Below are 23,276 nucleotides of genomic sequence, written 5' to 3'. Positions count from 1 at the left end.
ACCCATGGAAGCAACACAGTTCACCGTAAGGTGGAAAAGGAGGTACCTTATAAAAATAATCAACATAAAGTTAATCAGCAGATAACCCATATCCCGTTTTCTGACAAAACACGAACAGATGAAAAACAACACAGCAGGAAACCAAGATCACTTTAAACATTGTATAGGACAGGGGATCAAAAAGCATAGGTGTGCAAATGGTTCATTTAAAAAAACTGATACTCTGAAAACAAATACTGAAAATAGATACTTTTTCAGAATGATTAAACTCACTAAACATCTGTAAACAAGAATAAATTTATTTAATTTCTTTTAAAGATTTAATGATATACAAAATGTATATAGTATAATATCTTTAATACATTTTTCTCCCCCCATCAATATTAAACACTTATTTAAACAGTTTATCTCTCTTCTTGCCTTGTCTGTATCTATGAGATACACTACTGAATACAAGTAAGATTTACACTGCTCTCTCCCAATAAAAATTAAAATTAGTACCTAGGAAAACAAAAAAAAATGAAAAAAAAATATCAAAGCATAAAACTTTAGTCAGATGAAAAGCTTTTCTTGTTGAGTATTCAACAATATCTGGGGCAGTTAAATTACATTTTATTAGCATAAAGTTGCATTGCAATCTCCCGACATGATAATCTAACTCAATTTCTTAAATAAGTACCACAAAAAAATTCATGTTTGGATATTTCTACACAATTTTAAATATATGCAAAGAGTTCATGTTTATATTCTGATTTATATACTGGTCAACATAATCTTTGGAGAAATATATAACTTCCAGGTTGCCACTAGAACTATAAATAGGAAAAAAGTACTTTAACTTTTCTCACAAGGTAACTTCTCTTGAACAATGAGTTAAAGTTTCTCCTTTGATATATTTAGGTTAAAGAAGTCTATGTGGCTTTCTTCTACTTACAATAACTTCATAAAACAATGCTTAAAAAACCCCACTTATACTTCTGCACAATTTCGGCTCTATTTGACAAAAAATTGGCTCTATCTTTAATAATGGAACCTAACCCTGATTCATGAAGTCTCTCTTAGAAAATGCTTGGGTTTATTTTTATTTTTTTAACTGAGGCTTCATATACATCCCTGTGGATCTAGAATTATAACAAGTCATCACCTTTCCTGTGGCCAAAAAGCACTAGCCAAACTAGTGAACCATCACTGAACACCCTAAAACACACTGAGGAAGATGTCTGAGTGCCATTTAACCCAAAGGCTGGTGATTGCTTCATTTCGCTAGCTGAATGGCAGTCAAGCAGCAGCAAGTAACATCTGCACTGACACCTAACTTTGGTTAATGGTATTGCACCACATGAGAGAGATCACCCTCATCAGAACAAAGTCAAATAAAGTCCTCTGCTTTTAAGAAGTTACAAATACTAATTTTTTTTTTACCTTTAAATTTTAACAGCTGTTAGCTAGCTGTATCCTATAGGGAGTTTCTGACTGACTAGTTTAATTGGTGAAAAAACAAAAAACAAAAACAAAAACAAAAAAGATTTGACCTTTTAACTGTTCCAGAACTAGTATAGTATTCAATTTGCACACACTTTTCTGTATTACCAAAAAATTTCCTCCTGAATGAAAAGTGACACAGTAACATTGTTGTGAGGTGTAAGCAAAACCAATGATTCAGTTATAACATCAGACGAACAGAATGAGTTGATTCTGATTCTTTGGTGGAATTTCCAGGCTGAAGAGTCAAATCTGAAGGCTCATCCTGAGGAAATATAACTTTATCAGGTGTATAGTCATTCCTCTTCAGGTCTATATTCACCAACCCAACAAAAAAAAGAGAAAAAAGTCAGTATTTCTTAGAAATGGAAAATTAAGAACATTTCTATATCAATTTTCATCTAAATATGCCAGATTTGTTTTCTACCAGATTGTTATAAATTCAAAAGTCACAAAATATATAAACATAAAAGTGAAATCATTCATTCATTAAATAATTATTATGCTCTGACCATGAGTCAGTAACTCGTCTGAGTGTGGAAACATAGCAATGAACAAGGCAGACCAGGTCCCTGTTCTCGTGGAGTTTATTTTCTAGTGGGTAAAGAAAAACACATAGAAAAATGACAGAATGGTAAGTAGTAACAAGTGCTTAAAGAAAACAGTGTGATGAAAGCCACATTAGAGATAGTATAAGGTGATTCCTTTAGGGCGGGTCAGAAAAGCCATAGGAGGCAACATCTGAGTAAAGGCCTGAATACTGAGAAATGCCTATCAAAGCTTCAGGAGGAGTGTTCTAGGCAGAGGGAGGCTAACTGCAGACGGTAAGAAGGAAAGGAACTTGGTGTGTTCTAAGAATGGCAAGAAAACAGCATGGCTGGTTTGCATGTAGTGAATGAGGGGAAAACTAGTGCAAAATGAGGTCAAGCAGCAGTTAATGGACAAAGGTTATAAAACTACTAGAGGCCCGATGCATGAAATTCGTGCAAGGGGCTCAGCCCTCGCAGCCCCAGCTTCATCCAGAAGGTCATTCGGCTGTCCAATCTAATTAGCCTATTACACTTTTATTATTATAGACTAGAGGCCCAGTGCACGAAATTTGTGCATGGGGGTGGGGACAGAGTCCCCTCAGTCCATCCTGCATCCTCTCCAATCCAGGACCCCTTGGGGGATGTCCAACTGCCAGTTTAGGCCCAATCCCAGGGATCGGGCCTAAACCAGCAGTCAGACATCCCTCTCACAATCCCTGGACTGCTGGCTCCTAACCACTGACCTGCCTGCCAGCCTGATCACCCCTAACCGCCTCTGCCTGCTGGCCTGATCACCCCTCACTGCCCCCCCCCTGCCGGCCTGATCGCCCCTAACCCCCCACCCCTGCTGGCCTGATCACCCCTAACTGCCCTCCCCCCCGCCAGCCTGGTCACCCCTAACTGCTCGCCCTGCCGGACTCGTTGGCCCTAACTGCCCACCAGCCTGGTTTCCCCATGCAGCCCGCTGCTCGGTCGTTTGGTCGCCCCTCACTAACCCCCCTGCCAGCCTAGTCGCCCACGCAGCCTGTTCAGTCGTCTGTTCAGTTGCGATGGTCGCTTAGGCTTTTATATATATATAGTCTGTGGACCAAATGTGGCTATTTCTGGTAAATAGTTTTATTTACCGAATAATGAAGCCAGGATAATTTGTTTAGAGTGTCCATGGCTATTTCTGCACTACAATGGTAGAGCTAGGTAGCTGTGACCTGGGCCATATGGCTCACAAAGCCTAAAATATTTGCTACCTTGCCTTTTACAGAAAAGTTTCCTGACCCAAGACTTATGGGATGCAAGCTATGGTAGGAAGTACAGATTACAATGAAGATGCACTGGAAGCTATTAAGCAGTGTTAAGGGAGAAACATAATCAGATTTATTTTAAATGACTATTCTGTCCCATGAAGTCCTGTTAGGGGCAATTGGCAAGAATCCAGGAAACAAATGGTGGCAACTGAAGATGAAGAGAAATTGGTAATTTCAACGGAGATTTCAGAATTACAGTAGACAGTCTGTCAGATTGGCTATGAAAGGTGAGAGATAAAAGGAATTGGCTAGCTTTTAGGTTCTGAGCAACTGGGGTAACCATTAGTTAAATGGAGAAGCAGAGTTTTGTGAGCAAGGGTGGGAAATAAAAGTTGAAAGTTCTAGAATGAACATGTTACTTATAAAAATGCTTTAGGGTATCCAAGTAGAAATGTAGGAAACAATATAGAATTAGGAGCTCAAGAGAGAAGTTAAAGCTTCAGTTAAATTTGGTCTATCAGTATGTAGATGGTATTTACAGCTATGGGATAGAATGAAATCACTTAGAAAGTTATAGACATACTAGAGGCCTGGTGCATGACATTTGTGCACTCAGGGGGGTGGGGTGAGGGTCCCTCAGCCCGCAGTCTGTGAGCCCTTGAGGGATGTCTGACTGATGGCTTAGGCCTGCTCCCTGTGGCTAAGATGCCACTTTTGGACATCCTTAGCACTGCCACGGAGGCGGGCCATTGCGCTTGCCAGTTGTCAGCCCAGCTCATGGCTGAGTGGTGCTCCCCCTGTGGGAGCACACTAACCACTAGGGAACAGCTCCTGTGTTGAGCGCCTGCCCCCTGGTGGTCAGTGCGTATCATAGCGACCAGTTGTTCTGCTGTTCGATCGATTTGCATATTACCCTTTTATTATATAGGTTACTACAATAGTTGCAGAACTGGAAAACTGAATGTAGTATTATCAAATTTATAATTGAAACTAACCACAGTCATGTATATACCCTTATTATATCTCCATGTGAAATAGAACTGACCTTTAGAATACGAACTGTTTATTTTTAATTTGAGTAACAGCTTACATTCAATTATCCCAAGTATATATTTGCTACTGCATGAATAATTTTTGATAAATTTTGCAATCAAACCTATACCAGGATGAACTTAGGGAATGCTAATATATTTGTAGCTGTACTGTATACAAAGAACAATGGAGAAAAACACAATTATAATTCAAGCCCTAATAATGCTGTTGACTAATCATGTAACCAGAGGAAAATCAGTGTCTCAAGTTCCTGGGGGACAATATCAAAAGTTCTAATATTCTTATCATGGGATATTAGAACTTTAAAAAAAAAATAGCCCTGATCGGTTTGGCTCAGTGGATAGAGCGTCGGCCTGCGGACTCAAGGGTCTCGGGTTCGGTTCCGGTCAAGGGCATGTGCCTTGGTTGTGGGGACATCCCCAGTGGGGAGTGTGCAGGAGGCAACTGATCGATGTTTCTAGCTCTCTATCCCTCTCCCTTCCTCTATGTAAAAAATTAATAAAAATATATTTAAAAAATAAATAAATAAATAAAGACTGATGAAGAACACAGCTAAAAACTCCAATTCAATAAAGATCATAAATATGCAAATTCAAGAAGCTAAATAAACCTAAAGCAGAATAAGCTCATAGAAAGCTACAACTAGATGAATCAGAATCAAACTGCTGAAAAATAAAGAAATAATCTTGAAAGGAGCTATAAGGAAAGAACAATTCAAATGACTGTGAAGTTTTCATCAGATGTAATAGAGGCCAGAAGGCAGCAGAATATATTGTTTTTAAAATATCTTTTATTGATTCTCCACAGAGAGGAAGGGAGAGTTAGAAACATCGATGAGAGAAAAACATCTATCAGCTGCCCCCTGCACATTCCCTACTGGGGATGTGCCCGCAACCAAGGTACATGCCCTTGACCAGAATCGAACCTGGGTCCCCTGAGTCCGCAGGCCGACGCTCTATCCACTGAGCCAAACCGGTCAGGGCCAGAATATTTTTTAAGTGCTTAAAAAGAAAGCAGTGTCAACCTAAAATTCTAGATCCAGTGAAAATATCCTACAGGAATGAAGGCAAAAATACACACATTCCTAAAGAAAATAAAAGCGATCAGCAAAAAACTAAATGTAAAGATAAAATATAGAATACTAAAACAGAGGCAGACCTCACCACCCAAAAACACAAACCAGATATCAATCAGAAACACACACACACACACACACACACACACACACACACACACACACACACACCAGAAGGTCTAAAACTAACCACATCAACAATTACATTAAATATAAAGGTTCTAAAACATCAGTGAAAAGATGGAAATTATCAGAGTTCAAATGACACATTAAACACAGGATCCAACTATATGCTATTTACAAGAAACTCACTTTAAATGTAATCAATATATATAGGTAAAAAATTGGAAAAAAGACATCTGATGAAACCATTAACCAAGATAGCTAGAGCCCTGGACAGTATGCTCAGTGGTTAGAGCATTGGCCCATGCACGGAAAGGTTGAGCATTCGATTCCCAGTCAGGGGCACATGCCTCGGTTGCAGGTTCAATCCCAGGCTCCAGTTGGGGTGTGTGTGAGAGGCAACCAATAGATGTATCTCTCTCACACCTCTCCTTCTCTCTCTACTTCTCTCCCTCCCTCCTTCCTCCTCCCTTCAACTCTCACTAAAAAATGAATAGGGAAAATATCCTCGGGTAAGGATTAACAATAACAAAAAAGATAGCTAGAATATTATGTTTATATCAGACACAGTAAACTTAAGAACAAAAAAAAATTACCATGACATTACATAATAATAAAAATAATCAATTCACCAAGAAGACTAAGAACTATAAATGTGTATGCACCTAAGAACAAAGCTTCAAAACATATGAAGGACAAACTAGTAGAAGTGAATGGCAAAACAGATTAATCCAAATTTATACTTAGAAATGAGGTCTCTAAGTAATCAGAACTGGACAGAAGAATCAATAAGAATATAAAAAACCTGAACACTATCAAAAAACTTTCCTCAATAAACATTAAAAAAATTTAAATTTACTGATATGTGTGTGAGAGAGAAAGAGAGAGAAAGAGAGAGATTTATTGCTCCGCTTATTTATACATTCATTGGTTGATTCTTGTATGTGTCCTGACCAGATATCTCTGGCATATGGGGATGATACTCTAAACAACTAAGCTACCCAATCAGGGCTCTTTAATTAACATTTATAGATACACCACCCAACAATAGAATATTCTCTTCAAGTGGATATGCAATGTTCACCAGAGAGGCTATATATGGTAAAGGTTGTTTTTATTTAATTGAAATCATGTAAAGTATGTTATCTTATCATAATGAAATTAAACAAGAAATCAACAGAAAGATACCAGAAAATTTACAAATATTTGAGATCTAAAAAAAACCACACACACCACTTTAAGTATTCATAGGTCAAAGAGGAAGTCTCAGGAGAAATAAAAAACATTTTAAAGAAAATAAAACCTACCAAAATTCATGGGATGCAGCTAACACAATGCTTAGAGGGAAATTTGTAGCACTGTTTTGTTAGAAAGGAAGGTCTCGCCTGGTGGCTCAGTGGTTGAGCATCAACCTACAAACCAGGAAGTCACTGGTTCGATTCCCAGTCAGGGCACATGCCTGGGTTGTGGGCTCAATCCCCAGCTGGGGGTGTGAAGGAGACAGCTGATCAATGATTCTCTCTCATCATTGATGTTTCCATCACCCTCTCGCTCTCACTTCTTTTTTGAAATAAAAAAAAATCCTATCTAATAAAAGAGCAATATGCAAATTAACCATCACTCCGTGACAAAATGGCGGCCCCCATAGCCACAAGATGGCGGCGCCCAGTCCTCTAAGCCCCGCCAGAGTCCCGGCAGAGTAAGCGGCCTGGCAGAATGCTGCCCATAGGCCCTCCTGACCCTTTATAAAAAACAAAAACAAATTCACTCCCCATGGAGTGATCCCATCCCAGCCCCAGCCTGGGGTCTCAGCCTGGGAGGGGCCTGCAGCCCCAGAGAGCGATCCCATCCCAGCCCCAGCCTGGGGTCTCAGCCACTGAGTCACACCAGCCAGGCAGATAAGGAGGAATCTTAAATGTTTCTTTTTTTATATATATGATTGATGTTTTACAGAGAAGAAGGGAAAGGGATAGAGAGCTAGAAACATCTATGAGAGAGAAATATCAATCAGCTGCCTTCTGCACACTCCCCACTGGGTATGTGCCCCCAACCAAGGTACATGGCCTTGACCGGAATCGATCCTGGGACCCTTGAGTCTGCAGGCCGTCACTCCATCCACTGAGTCAAACCAGTTAGGGCTGTCCAATATGTTAAAGAAAAAACCCTATCTAATAAAAAGGGAATATGCAGGGGAGGGCATTTGGGGGTGACTGGGCTGTCAGGGGAGGGCAGCTGGGGACGATCAGGCCGGCAGGGGAGCAGTTAGGCATCGATCAGGCTGGCAGGGGAGTGGTTAGGGGGTGATCATGCTGGCAGGCAGAAGCGATTAGGGGCAATCAGGCAGGCAGGTGAGCAGTTGGGAGCCAGCAGTCCCGGATTGTGAAAGGGATGTCCGACTGCCTGTTTAGGCCTGGCAGTCAGACATCCCCCGAGGGGTCCCAGATTGGAGAGGGTGCAGGTTGGGCTGAGGGACACACACCCCCGTGCACGGATTTCGTGCACTGGGCCTCTAGTATATATATAAAAAAAGAAAAAGGTCTCAAGCCAATAATCCAAGCCAATTCCAATCTAAATCAATAATAAACCTTAAAAAACTAGAGAAAAACAAAGTAAACACAGAGAAAACAGAAAGATGGAAATAACAAAGAGAATAAATCAATGAAACAGAAAACAGAAAATAGAGTAAAACAATGAAAACAAAAGCTGGTGCTTTGAAATAATAAAATTGACACACCTTAGGCAGACTAACCAAGAAACAAAAAGCATTACCATAATGAAAGAAGTAATTCACCACAGACATCCTATATAATAAAAGCCTAATATGATAAGTGTCCAGTCGTCTGTTCAACTAATCAAAGTGTAATATGCTAATGATATGCTAAGGCCACTCAACCGCTTGCTATGACATGCACTGACCACCAGGGGGCAGACGCTCTGACCAGTAGGTTAACTTGCTGCTGGGGTCTGGCCCATTGGGACTGAGCAAGATGGGCCAGACACAGCCTAGAGCCCTCCTGCAGTCCCTCCCAGGCCCCGAGTCTCTAGTTAAAAAAATAAGGTAATATAAACAACTCTGGCCATAACTTAAATTAAATTAACCAATTCCTTGAAAGACAAACTACTAAAGTTCACTCAAAAAGAAACTGATAGCCTCAACAGTCATACATTTATTTAAAAAAAAAATCTTAGTTAAAAACCATCTGACAAAGAAAACTTCAGACTTAGATGATTTCACTAGATAATTCTACCAAACATTTAAAGTAAGGATGATATCAATTCCATATAATCTGTCCCCCCAAAACAGAAAAGGTGTGAACACTTCCTACTTATTTTTAAGGTTAGTATTATCTTGATTCCAAAACCAGACAGACAAGAAAAAAAAAAAAAAAAAGCCATAGATCAATATTCTTCATGAACAGAGACAAAAATTCTCAAGAAAATATTAGCAAACCGAATCCAGAAATACATAAAAAAGATAATATATCATGATAAAGTGGAGTGTGCCCTGGGAATGTGAGACTGGTTCAACATTTCAAAAATCAATCCATGTATTATTTACCAATTAAATAAGAAAAACCAAATGGTCACATAAATAGATGCAGAAAAAACATCTAACAAAATTCAATATCCATTCAGGATAAGCATTTTCAAGAAACAAGTAGTAGTAGAATATGTCCTCAATCCAATAAAGTGCATCTACAAAATCCTTACAGTTAACATCATCATAATGGTAAAAGACTGAATGCTTTCCCATTAAGATTATGAAGAAAAGCAAGGTGTCTACGTTATTCTTATTTAAATAAAGTAAAAGGCATACTGGTTGGAAAGGAGGTAATAAAACTGTATCTACTGCCCAGCTGGTATGGTGTGGTGGTTGAGCATCAACCCATGAAGCAGAGTTCATTGGTTCGATTCTGGGCCAGGGCACATGCCCTAGTTGGGGGCTCAATCCCCAGTAGGGGGTGTGCCAGAGGCAGCTAATCCATCCATGTTTCTATCTCTCCATCCATCTCCCTTCCCCTCTCTCTTAAAAAAAAAAAAAAAAAAAAAAAAAAATCAAAACATTAAACCCCCTTCCCCCCAAAAAACTATTTACTGTCTACACAGAAAATTCTAACAAGTTTATAAACAAACAAAATCCTCCTAAAAATTTGGAACTAAGTGAGTTTAGCAAGGTTATAGGATTGCAGGATATAAGGTATACGAAAAAAAAAAAAAGCCTCTATAATATAGGTATTTTCTGCCCTAGCTGGTTTGGCTCAGTGGATAGAGCATCGGCCTGTGGACTAAAAAGGCCCAGGTTTGATTCCGGTCAAAGGCACATGCCCCGGTTGTGTGCTCTGCTGATACCCAGTAGGGGGTGTGCAGGAGGCAGCCGATCAATGATTCCTCTCATCATTAATGTTTCTGTCTTTCTCTCCCTTCCTCTCTGAAATAAACAAAAAAGATATTATAATATATGTATTTTCTTGAACCATGCAGGCTGGCTCCTAAGTCCCAGCTTTCAATGACTACATCATTGCTTATAATGAGAGGGACTTTTAAAAATGTAGCATAAGGGCAAATCCCAGGAATCTGTAATTTTTAAAAAGTTCCACAAGAAGTTCTGATGCACACCAAAAGGTTAGAACCACTGGTTTACACTGTAACTTATAATTCAATAATAGCTTGTAATTCTTCAAATACAAAGCTAAAGTTACTATCCCAACAGACTATATCTGTAGTTCCTATTCCTGCATCATGGAATACTCTTTTCCCAACTCTTTGACAGGCTAACTTGAAAGTGTATTCCTCCTTCAGTTTTAGACAAAACTGTCAGTTCCCTTGGTAGCATTCCCTGACCTCTAGGTTTGTATTAGGTTATCTGCTTACCTGTTCTCTTTTTTCTGCTTGGCATTTATGATAGTCCTGTAACTCTGTTAATCTTGTCAGTTTTCAAGATCTGACTAAACTCCAATGAGGGCAGGGACCATGCCTGTCTAGTTCCCTATTGTAGTATTATCAACATCTAGCACAATTCCTGGCTCTAGCACACACATAATAAATATATATTAAATGAATAAACTTTGTGTTTTTATAAAGAAAAAAAGCATAGATTAATTTATAGCCAACAACATATATTTGTGCCTCTGGCCTTACAAAGTATTACAGTAACAAATTTTACTAACAATTTATACATTATACTGATTAAGAAAATGTTTACCTGGAAGTTTAAGCTTTCTACAGCAAGAATTACAGTGATGTTTGGCTCTAAAGTTTTTTATTGCATCTTCTCCTAGATTTGCTGGGCCAAAAACCATATCACAGGATCTATGGCATTGGTAGTTTAAATTAAAAAAGGTTAGTTTATACAAGTAGAAATGTAGAACTTGAAATTATGAAATTGTCTTAATAAACTTATTAAAATTTATTACCTCTTTTCTTCCGCTTTTATCACAGATGGGTCCGTCAAATTTTCACCCACGCCTTTATACGTATATATAAAAAAGTTAATTTATATTATGATTGATGAAATATTGACATTTGCATAATAAAAATAATCATGAGATTTTATAGCAGCATTTACATGTTAAATTAGTCAAAAGAGTGTAGTTTTTCTCTCTTGATATTTCATAGCTTGTCTTATGACTTCAACATTGCACCCAGAACAGAGGTCCTGCAATTGTGACTCAGAGTTAAGTGTCAGAGTTGGTAGGTCTCCTGATGGCACCAGCTTTTGATGCAACATGGCCAAGGATGCAAACAAATATCTGCTTATACAAAAGGTCTACACGATCTGCCATTGTTGTACTTCATTTAGCAAAGAAAAACTAGGGTCATAGAGGCATAATCTATAGGCCACTTAAAAAAACAGTAAACCTACTTTTGCCCACCCTGTATGAATATATCTTCCTAAAAAAGATTCAGATAACATAAAGAATAAGACTCTGACCCAGCTGGGGTGGCTCAGTGGTTGAGCGATGGTCAACCAGGAGATTACAGTTCCATTCCCAGTCAGGGCACATGCCTGGGTTGTGGGTGGGATCCCAGTAGGGGGCATGCAGGAGGCAGCTAATCAAAGTTTCTCTCCCATCATTGATGTTTCTATCTCTCTTTCACTTTCCCTTCCTCTCTGAAATCAATATATTAAAAAAAAAGCTATAATGTAAAACTATCATCCAGGAAAAGCTGGAAACTCGCTCAGTTTTACTTACTTCTGGCCCTACCATGAAGTTGCACTGACATTACATTGAGAAAACCTGCCTTCTCCAAGCCACATTTTTTTGTTTGTTTTTTAACATGCTGCTCCACTGATCAAGTGCTGGTTTAAATCTGGGCTGTTCTCATTACTTGCCCTGAGCAGTAAAATGTGGTAGGAGGGATCTGGGCCAGTTCTGGCCTGGCTCTAAGAGTTTCTGCTTTCTCTCTGGAAGAAACCAGCTACCATGAAAGAAGTCTAGCTACCTGAAACTCTGATGCTATGAGAAAGCAAAATGAGCTAATCACTTGGTGGAGAACTGACAAATTCAGCTGTCACTAAACAGAGACCTCAGGCATTTGACTCCAGTCAAGCTAGGCAAGCTAGTATCCAGTCATTCAAACCCTCTGAGGGAGCAACAGAGATAAGCAATCCCCACTATGCCCCATCCAAATTCCCCAACCAAAGAATTACAAGCAAATAAAATGATTGTCTTAAGCCACTAAATATTTTGTTTTAAGCCACTAAATATTTAGGTAGTTTAGTTCACAGTGAGAGATAAAACATAACACCAGGAACAATAGATATACTTGTGTTTTAAAGAAACAGTCTTCATACTTTTAAAAGAGTAAGGCTACACATATAAGAGCAGAATAGGTTATTTTTGCTTCTCAAAATATCTGTATTACCTAAATAACAATTAAGATAGGCATATACCACAATTCAGGGCTCTGATGGCTATATGCTATGGCTGTTATTGACTTGCTTTTAAAACAATTTCTACTGACCTAAGATTTTATCTACCTATAAATTAGCAGATTTCTGTACATTATTCATAACACATGAATAGTTGAGAACCTACTGCACAATTTCACTTCAGCGATATTTCAATCGATTTACCTTGTAAATCAAGTACCAGCAATTCCCCTCTTGTATATTCGTAAGTCCAGTGGCTAAATGCTAACATGATCTCTTCCAGTGTATTAGTTGGAATAATCTCATCACCGTTATTATTATTGTATTTTCTAAATTCTCCAGTCATACATTCTTCCACAGCAAACCACTGCCCTGCTGAATGGCAATACAGCAGGAAAACTTCAAGGAACCTTAAGAAAAATAGTTACAGATATTAGTAGTAGTTTTGTTAAAAAAGTTCTAATTGATCTTTAAAATAAAGCAAATAATTACATATTAAACATCAATAATAAGGTCAAAAGAGAATGCTGTCCACATAACATTTATATATCCCAGAAAAATTTAGAAACTTACCTCGGAGAATATGGTATGGATTTGGGTTTCATTTGGTTGAAGGCAAATGTGAGCTTTTGTGCTGCTCTCTGTTGCTGAATTTCCTACAGAACAGAAAAAACAAACCCTTGTTCAATATTACCACTACAATTTTATCTGGTTTATTATACTTTAGAAGTGAAAACATAATGTTCCACCGTTATGCATTCACCAGCACTTACTCTAAGACAGAGATGCAGAACCGTATCTTCTTTGTAAATACTTGACCATGTGTTAACCACCTCAGGAAGAAAAGATTTGATAATATAAAGATGCCCTGATTTGAGGATATCATGCTCTGACCAGGTACACTGTACTTTGACAGCTCTCCGTAAACCTCCTCCCATCTCTTCTTTACTTAAAAACTCTATTTTGGCACAGAGGCCTAACTGTGACCAAGAAGACATGCTGTTATTCAATATGCTGGGCGAACTCTCTTCCAAGCGATACACTGTGACGGGCTCACCTGCAACATGAATGAATACATTTTGAGGTCAAATTATGACACTTTAAAAATGACAACGTAGGATAAAAACTGAAAGGTATCTGGTTAAGATAAAGTAAGAAATAAAAGAATTGAGCTAAGTTGTAGTTTTATAAAGGGCAACAAACTTTTAGAAAGCAACCAGACTAGTATACACTTCTAAGTTAACCTTTTAGACAAGAGGTTAAAAGTCTCTGTTCCACAAATCCAGTGATGTCAATTTATCTATGCTTTCATTACTCGACAATGAATTATCTGAATTAGAGTACACCACTGCTGGATATACAAAAAACAGAAATTCAATACTTTTGATACATACCTGACTCTTGTAGTAGTCAGGCTAATTAAATTTATATGAAATCAACACTTCTTAGTGTGATTCGTCTATTAACACCCATGTTCTATGTTATAACTAAGAATCATATATTAATAGAGGATTGATTTTTCCCCTTTATTTCTTTAACTTTTTGGATTTACCTCTTGGAGGCACAGGTGTAAATGGAATGCTCTGGGATAATCTCATCAAGTTATTTCTTTCCACAGCTGCATAAAAATGAGAGAGAAAAAATGAAATCCCTAAAAGCTTAAAATATTATTAAATTTTGTTTTTAATGTTACTGACCTGAGTAATAGTAATTTGTATCCATAACTGCCTTAAATGGAGAAGCAAGACCTAAAATAACAAACAAATGAGACCCTTTTAAAGGTACTAATGCAGCATAAATTTTTGCTCAGATATTCTCATATAAACATCCTAAGTTTCCTTCAGGTAATCTCTCTCTTCACAAAAACATAAAAAACAACGAAACATGTCCATCATGTGCCATATTACCCCATTTCACTATATCAGATTAGTGGTAAGTGTGCACTCAGACACCTGGAGAGAAAAAGCACATGCTTCACTCTCCTGTCCTAAATGCATGCTTCTATACCCCATGCTCAAAAAGAGAAATATCTTTCAGTTTTGGACCTTTGGGGCTGGGGCCTGTGGCCATGTAACTATTTTAGTATGATGACCACGAAAAGATGAATTTCTGTAATGTGAAACATGAAAAAAAGCCCCTCCATCTCTAAATTTAATTGAGGACTTTACTTTTTAACTGTAGTGAGAAAGATGGAAAATAAGTGGAATATGCTATGTGTTAAGCTTCTAAAATATATATGAAAAAATAACCTATTGTCTTGCAGAAGGAGGTTAGTCAAAAGTTTTAATGTTGAGTGATAAGCATATAGTATCTATATATGTAAAAGCCCAGCAACCGGAACGGCAGAACGACCAGAAAGACTGGTGGCTATAATGCGCACTGCGGTAGCCAACCAGCCTGATCCAGGCCCCGATGGGCCCCCAACACTCTGGACCCCACCCATGCACGAATTCATGCACTGGGCCTCTGGTATATACATAAGTACATACTCACAAAATAGTACTATAGAGCAGGGAGGTAACAAACGCCTCCTAGTTTAAGAGAGTTTGAAGGCTGATATAAAAATCATCTGTGGGGTTTTTTCAACGTACACCTAGCCAGAGCTCACTCCAAATTATTCTAATTCTGTAGGTATATATCATCATACAAATGATTCTCTACAAGTATTCGGATATGTAACCAAGATTGCAAATTAATGAGCAAGATGATAGGCATAGCTATAGGAGGTAAAGCTACAAAAGCAAGGAATACCAAATTGTTAAGAGCCAAATATACTGTACTAAGAAAGGACACTGGGCTTTGTGCAATGACAGTGAGGAAAATGTAAAGCAGAGGAGTGACAAGATCAGATCTTTCAGAAGAATCATTTTGGTGACAGAATAGAAGGTAGACCAGAAGGGAGGACAAACTGGCACAACCACTTTGGAAACCTATTTGCAGTAACTACTAAATGTGAACATATGCATACTCTATTACCTAGCAATTCCATTCCTAGGTATATTTCCCAAACAACATAAACAAGAATGCTCCTAACAACACTATTCACAATAGCCACACACTGTAAGCTACTGAAATGCCCATCAAATAATAGTATGGATAAGTAAATTAAGTATTTTCACACTAGGAAATTGTGTATAGTAGTGAGAATGCATAAATACCACTACACACAGCAATATTGATGAATTTCATAAAACATATGTGAGGAGGAAGCTAGACACAACAGTACATATTGTATGATTCAATTTATATACTACACACACACACATGCGCGCACACACACACACTCTCTCCCTCTCTCTCTTTCTCAGACTCATACAAACCAATCTACTATGTTATTTGGAGACAGGGGGTTCTAACAAGAGGACATAAGGAGCTGGAATATTGGCAATATTCTGTTTCGGGATCTGGGGGCTGATTACATGGGTATGCTCACTTAGTGAGAATTCACTGACATGGAGGCTTATCTGCACTCTTCTATATACATATTATCCTATCTAATAAAAGAGTAATATGCAAATTGATTGTCACTCCAACACACAAGATGGCCGCCCCCATGTGGACACAAGATGGTAGCCACAAGATGGCCTGCAGGGGAGGACAGTTGTGGGCGATCAGGCCAGCAGTGGAGGGCAGTTAGGGGTGACCGGGCTGGCAGAGGAGGGCAGTTGGGGGCGAGCAGACCTGCAGAGGAGGGCAGTTGGGGGGGGACCCAGGCCACTGGGAGGACAGTAGGCGGGGACCAGGCCTGCAGGGGAGGGCAGTTGGGAGCGACCAGACCTGCAGGGGAGGGCAGTTAGGTACAATCGGGTCGGCAGGGGAGGGCAGTTAGGGGTGACCAGGCCACCAGGGAAGGGCAGTTAGAGGCAATCGGGCCAGCAGGGGAGCATTTAAGCATCGATCAGGCCAGCAGGGGAGTGGTTAGAGAGTGATCAGGCTGGCAGGCAGAAGCGATTAGGGGCAATCAGGCAGGCAGGCAGGCAAGCAGTTGGGATCCAACAGTCTTGGATTGTGAGAGAGATGTCTGACTGCCTGTTTAGGCCCAATCCCACTGGTATCGGGCCTAAACGGGCAGTCGGACATCCCTTGAGGGGTCCCAGATTGGAGAGGGTGTAGGCTGGGCTGAGGGACACTCCCCCGCCGTGCACGAATTTCATGCACCGGGCCTCTAGTCCTATCTAATAAAAGAGTAATATGCAAATTGACTGTACCTCCACTACACCCATAAGCCACACCCACAAGCCAATCAGGAGCGAATATGCTAATAAACCTAACCAAGATGCTGCGGCCACAGAGAGAGCAGTAGGGAGGCTTGGGTTTCCCTGGCAATGGAGGAAGCCAAGCTTTCCACCTGCTCTTGCCGGCCCAGGCCTCCACTCAATGCTACAAACGTATTTAGGAGGTAACTACAATGATAGAAAATAAATAAATCCCAACAAAAATGGCGGCAGCCACAGAGCTGGAGAAAACAGGAGGCTAGGGTTGCCCCTGGCAATGGAGGAAGCCAAGCTTCTGCAGCCCTGGCCTGCCTTGGCCTCCACTTAAGGCTACAAAGTTTCAATTATAGAAGATAAATAAATCCCAACAGAAATGGTTGCCGCCACAGAGCGAGCAGAAGGCTTGGCTCCATTCCAGGCTACAAAGTTTCAATTGTGGAAGATAAATAAATCCCAGATCCCAGGTCCTCCGCTTGGGTCACTGGGGGGGCGTGGCCGGCCTGCAAACCACCACAGGCTCCTCGCCCAGGCCACCCCATGCCCCAAGGGAACCCCCACCCTGATCCAGGATACCCTTCAGGGCAAACCAGCTGGCCCACCTGTGCACCAGGCCTCTATCCTATCTAATCAAAGAATAATATGCAAATTGACCATCACTCCAACGCACAAGATGGCTGCTCCCATGTGGTCAAAGATGACTGCCCCCATGTGGACACAAGATGGCCACCACAAGATGGCCAGCAGGGGAGGGCAGTTGGGAGGGACCAGGCCTGCAAGGGAGGGCAGTTGTGTGCGATCAGGCCAGCAGGGGAGGGCAGTTGGGAGGGACCAGGCCTGCAAGGGAGGGCAATTGGGGGCGATCAAGCCTGCAGAGGAGGGCAGTTAGGGGTGACCAGGCCGGCAGAGGAGAGAAGTTGGGGGCGACTGGGCCTGCAGGGAAGGGCAGTTGGGGAGGACCCAGGCCTGCAGGGAAGAGCAGTTGGGGAGGACCCAGGCCTGCAGGGAAGAGCAGTTGGGGGGGACCAGGCCTGCAGGGGAGGGCAGTTAGGGGTGACCAGGCCTGCAGGGGAGGGCAGTTAGGGGCAAATAGGCTGGCAGGGGAGCAGTTAGGCATCAATCAGGCTGGCAGGGGAGTGGTTAGGGGGTGATCAGGCTGGCAGGCAGAAGCAGTTAGGGGCAATCAGGAAGGCTAGCAGTTGGGAGCCAGCAGTCCTGGATTGTGAGAGGGATGTCCGACTGCCCGTTTAGGCCCGATCCTACGGGGATCGGGCCTAAACGGGCAGTCAGACATCCCTCAAGGGGTCCCAGATTGGAGATGGTGCAGGCTGGGCTGAGGGACACCCCCGCCCCCCCATGCACGAATTTTGTGCACCGGACCACTAGTACACTTCAATAAAAGGTTTACTGGTAAAAATGATGAAGTTCTAAACTGAAAGGAGGATGTATAGTGGAAGATAAATTCTAGACATATTTAGGAGGTAACTGCAACAGGACTTTGTGAGTACAAGGTCAAGGGGGCCAAGAATAACTCCCACTCATGTTTTAACTACCTAGCTGAAACAGCATCATTCACTAACATGGAATATAAGGAAAGGAACAGGCTGAGCTGTAGGGATGAAGGGGGTGGGTGGTAGTAAAGAGGCCATCATTCACACAGTGACTTCATGTGTTTGTGAAATATCTATATTGAAGAAAAGCTAGTTGAGGGAAGAACTTTGTATTGCATTGGCTTTTTAAAACACAAAGTCTAAAATGTTAGGATAATGTAGTACTTGCTATAATAAATCATATATGATCCTCACTTTTTTCACAATAAATCTATCACATGGACTCACCATTTAATGTTCCTTCTTCAGAGGGTCTAAAGAAATACCAAAAAATATATTGTAAGTTATGTCACAACTTTAGTTTTAGCTACCCATAATTTTTTACTTCATGAAATTATGATTTAATACGTTACTAAGGAATTCTGAGGTTCAGATTCACTTTTTAAAATTTTAATATGTTTTTATTGATTTTTAGAGAGAGGTAGGGAGAGCGATAGAGATATAAAAACATCGATGAGAGAGAATCATCTATCGGGCTGCCTCCTGCATGCTCCCAACTAAGGATCAAGCCCGAAACCTGGGCATGTGCTCCAACTAGGAACCAAACCTATGACCTCTTGGTTCTTGGGTTGATGCTCAACCACTGAGCCACACTGGCTGGGCCAGATTCACTTTTGTTTAACTATCTGCCCTTTCCCTTAAGCTAATGCTAAATGCATACATGAATATGTAGATATCCATATGCATATACTTTATCAACAACCTGCACCTCCAATTTATGCTTATATAAATATTAGTAGTAGTCTGGTGTCAAACTGATAGTTCAATACTAATGATACAATATTCCATGACATTTCTATTTATGAAGACTCAATATAACAATGCCTTAAAATGACTGTAGGATTTAAAAAATAGTTCAATAGAACTGATGGGCAAAGAACTGAGAGAAAAGTAAATAGATGTCATTTTGCAATGTTGAACAAAATTTTTTCAATACTGAATTTATTATTCATATCAATGTATAGAAGTACTGAGTGTGGAGGTTCTATTAATTCCATGATTTCAGTGCAAATTAGAGAAATAGGTGTAAAGGAGAGTGAAATGGAAAATGAAAAATGGATTAGAGGCTTAGCTCTCCCATTATACAGCTCTGTGCCTTGCTAAGGACTGAAAGAACTAGACCACAAAGTACCTCTTGGAGTACAGGACCTTTGCAGTCTCTTTCTAGTTGTTACATTCTATCTGATCCTGATGTTTCCTGTTAATTTGTAATAACATAAAAATTTTTATAAGAAGTATTTTGACCCTAGCATCATTCTTTGCTGCTAAGCCACACTTTTCTCAGCACCCAAAGAATGCTGATCAGCTCCACCTTTCTGAGTACTTCTAAGGATCAATATCTTTTTTTTTTTTTTCAAATTTAACCTTCATTTATTCAAAACCTTTTTGCACAAAATACCATTTTTTAAAAATTGTTTGAAGTATTACAAATAGTAGTACATATGTCTCCTTTTTGTTCCCCATTGACCTCCCCCAGAGGATCAACATCTTTAAGACAATGTTCTGTTAGCTAAATTAAATCAATTTTGTCCTAGCCAGTGTGGCTCAGTTGGTGGGAGCGTCGTCCCATTTATTGAACAGTTGTGGATTCAATTTCCAGTCAGGGCACAAATGGAAGGCAACCAATCAATGTTCTCTCTCACATCAATGTTTCTCTCTCTCTCTCTCTCTCTCTCTCTCTCTCTCTCTCTCCCCCTTTTTCTAAAATCAATAAGTATATCCTCAGGTGAGGATTAAAAATAAATCAACTATTTAAGTACCTATTCTGTATTTTACTTTCTATGGTTTTGGCCATAAAAGACAGTATTCTCTGAAAAAGTCTGATATAGACAGGTTTTCCAAATGTCATTCAGGGCCAGGGTACCCAAAGAATTTCAACAAATGCGTATCCATGGGGCATTTGATTTATTTCCTTCTGAATATATTCACATCTATTTCTGATGCACAGAAAGAAATGGGGGAAAGACTGTGGAATAATCTCCATCAAACTGGCTTTCCTTCTCAAGTAGTCCATATCAGAGTGTAACTCTACCATACTTCTAGTATCAAATGGATATCAAAGGCTTTTTAAAAATGTTCTTTGGAATCCTAGCATACTAATTCACAAGCTGGAAACACAGAAATTGTCTTTTATTCTTATCTTTAACCTATACTAAAAATTTTTACTTTCTGGGGATGATTACCATCAGATTGCCTTTTGTTTCCAGCTTTCTAGTGGGTCCCCCTGTAGGGAGGCTCTCTGTGTATTATTGCTCTAATTACCAAAGTGCTTTCCAAACAAAACCAGTGCAAGGTTTGTTGCTTAGAATGATGGGCAAAGTAATTGTGCAAATGCAGAACTAAAGTGTCAAACTAGGTCTTTGAACAAATTTAAGATAACGTTGAAAACAAAACTAAATAATAAAATCATAATTGTATCATTATAAAGACGATTTTATTTAGTTGTAATTATAATCTGACTATAATTATAGTATAACTAGATAAAATTATATATTTAAATTAATAATTAACTCATAATGAACAAGTTTCCCCAACCTCTTCGATGTTAAGGAGATGCTAAAATAATCATTACCCGTTGATAAAGGAGTGTTACAGGGATGATGCAAAGAGAAAAAAAAAAAAAGACTATGATACTTGACAGGATAATGATAAGAAAAGGCTTACTTACATTTCTCTGTCTGATGGTCTATCTTGTAACCAATCCTTTAGTCAAAAACAAACACAAACAAAAAGTTAAATAAAAATATCTCTAGATTAATCAGAAATGTTTAGCACTGTTTTAAGAATGAAGGGCTAAAAATAATAATAAATAATGCCATTCCACAAGGTGGAATAAAGAATTTCATGAGTGTTATATCCTTTAACATATAGCCTAGCTTTTGGTAGCTATTTTATTTTCTTTAAATATGCATCTGTTTCTATGACTTCAAAGATAAGATGTGCCCCTTGCCAAAAGAAAAACACATCAAAGTGTTAAGAGAAAAATTAGCCTGACTGGTGGCTCAGTGGTTGAGCGTCAACCTATGAACCAGGAGGTCACATTCAATTCCCAATCAGAGTACATGTCCAGGTTGCAGGGCTAGATCCCCCCTGGGGACATGCAGGAGGCAGCTGATCAATGATTCTTATCATTGATGTTTCTATCTCCCTCTCCCTCTCTCTGAAATCAATAAAATATATATATATATATATATATATATATATATATATATATATATATATATATTTTAAAGTTAAAAAAAAAGAGAGAAATTAAAATACTGCAAATTGTGAACAAAGAAATCACTAGTAACATTTAGGCACTTTTCATTGAAGTCTTTATCTGTGTGTATGTGTGCATATCGTTTTCATTCAGTAGTTTTATAATGATATTTATAGCTGTGGATTTATTTTTACTTCCCCAGTTTGGGCTACACTTCCTGAATTCAAATATACATATATTTCAGCATTTTGCAAAATTCTAAGCCATTTATAATCTATTCAAATTCTATCCTTTCAAGGCCAATTTAGAGGTATTTTCCATATTTCTTTGTTTAGTATATTTTCCGTCTAAGTATCATTACATTCTGGTCCAATTGAGCAATTCTCTGTTCTGCTGTGCCTAATCTATTATTTTCACCTCCAATGAGTTATTTATTTCAAATTTGCCAGTCTTTTTGAATAGTATTTTTTCATTATTTGTAATACTTTCTTTTATGGCTTTAATTACTTTAATCATACTTTACAATCTGTAACCAATAATTCTGCTATCTTTAGTTGTTAGAGTTCTAATACTATCTGTATAAGTTGACTCCCAAGAGCTTTGTTGTTCCACTTATTTATTGCATTCATTGGTTGCTTCTTGTACATGCTCTGACTGGAGGTCTAACCTGCAACCTTGACATATCAGGACAGTGCTCTAATCAACTGAGTTACCGGCCAGGGCTGACTCCCATGAGCTTTGTAATTTGGCACTGTGAGGTCATTTTCAATGGAATTGTATTTGGGGCAATACTGTGCAGTTTAAGTTCAAGATGGATCCTTCCAGAAAAAGTAATTGTGACTGTGAAACTGTTCACGAACCCCCTTTCCCCATTCAAATAACTTTTTCAAATAACATGAATTTTAATAATATAATCTATCTCCGTATAGCTGAAAGTTAATAATGTTCTTGACAATCCAGGATCGTAATTGAGAGCACTGATTTCTGTACTTAACTATAAAGAAACAATTTTTCTGCTTTTAAAAAGGGTTTATAAAAGCAAATATTACCTCATTTGGCTGGGAATTACTTCATATAATAAGTTTCAATTCAAACAGAGGTTCCTACCTTTCTTTTTTTGAAAAAAAAAAAAAAAATTTTTTTTTTTAAGAATTCCTGGCTATGCACTACAGGAAGAAACTCTTTTCTAAAACTACCATAGAGATGTCAGTTTTCTCAGGTAAAAATTCTTTTGAAAGCCAGATATAATCTAAAATATCACCATCTTTTAGCTCTTCTCTAACAAATGTGCATTTAAAAAGATGCACTGTTTAATTGAAATGTACAAACCGGTAGTAAAGCTGCTTTGGAGTCTACTTCATGAGTTTCTTCTGGAGATGGCCTTCTACTGCTACTTTTCACTTAAAGAAAATTGGAAAACAAAAGTTATACAACTAAATATTTTTACAAAAACCAACTAACTGAACACAAAGTGTTTCTAGGCATAGTATAACATTCATAAGACAATTTATCCTTCCCTAAGCTCTGCTGAACATCAGAATTACATGAGGCCCATGGGTTTCTTGGCAGGACATCAAAATTACTCAATTTAGCCGAAACCGGTTTGGCTCAGTGGATAGAGCGTCGGCCTGCGGACTGAAGGGTCCCGGGTTCGATTCCGGTCAAGGGCATGTACCTTGGTTGCAGGCACATCCCCAGTAGGGGGTGTGCAGGAGGCAGCTGATCGATGTCTCTCTCTCATCGATGTTTCTAACTCTCTATCCCTCTCCCTTCCTCTCTGTAAAAAATCAATAAAATATATTTTTAAAAAAAAATTACTCAATTTATTTTTGAGAAAAGGCAACAGGAAACAAGAGTATGAAGAAAAAAGTCTTG

General features: G+C 39.1%; 1 protein-coding gene across 1 annotated transcript in view; it reads right to left on the bottom strand.

Moving 5' to 3' along the window:
• Positions 1-283: 283 nt before the first annotated feature.
• The window catches only part of TRPM7 (transient receptor potential cation channel subfamily M member 7), a 135,026-nt gene continuing 112,033 nt past the window's right edge, over positions 284-23,276 (bottom strand). The window contains exons 30-40 of the mRNA XM_080678086.1: positions 22,731-22,801; positions 20,868-20,902; positions 18,428-18,453; positions 14,076-14,126; positions 13,931-13,996; positions 13,152-13,435; positions 12,952-13,034; positions 12,583-12,788; positions 10,919-10,970; positions 10,708-10,814; positions 284-1,794 (exon numbers count right to left, since the gene is read on the bottom strand). Coding sequence (XP_080534212.1) covers positions 1,664-1,794; positions 10,708-10,814; positions 10,919-10,970; positions 12,583-12,788; positions 12,952-13,034; positions 13,152-13,435; positions 13,931-13,996; positions 14,076-14,126; positions 18,428-18,453; positions 20,868-20,902; positions 22,731-22,801 — 1,112 coding nt within the window. The 3' untranslated portion in view covers positions 284-1,663. The remainder of the gene's footprint in view (positions 1,795-10,707; positions 10,815-10,918; positions 10,971-12,582; positions 12,789-12,951; positions 13,035-13,151; positions 13,436-13,930; positions 13,997-14,075; positions 14,127-18,427; positions 18,454-20,867; positions 20,903-22,730; positions 22,802-23,276) is intronic.

This window comes from Plecotus auritus, assembly GCF_963455305.1.
Source record: "Plecotus auritus genome assembly, chromosome: 1".
Taxonomy (NCBI): domain Eukaryota; kingdom Metazoa; phylum Chordata; class Mammalia; order Chiroptera; family Vespertilionidae; genus Plecotus; species Plecotus auritus.
Note: the sequence above shows the minus strand (reverse complement) of the source record. Positions and strands in the feature narration are given on the sequence as shown.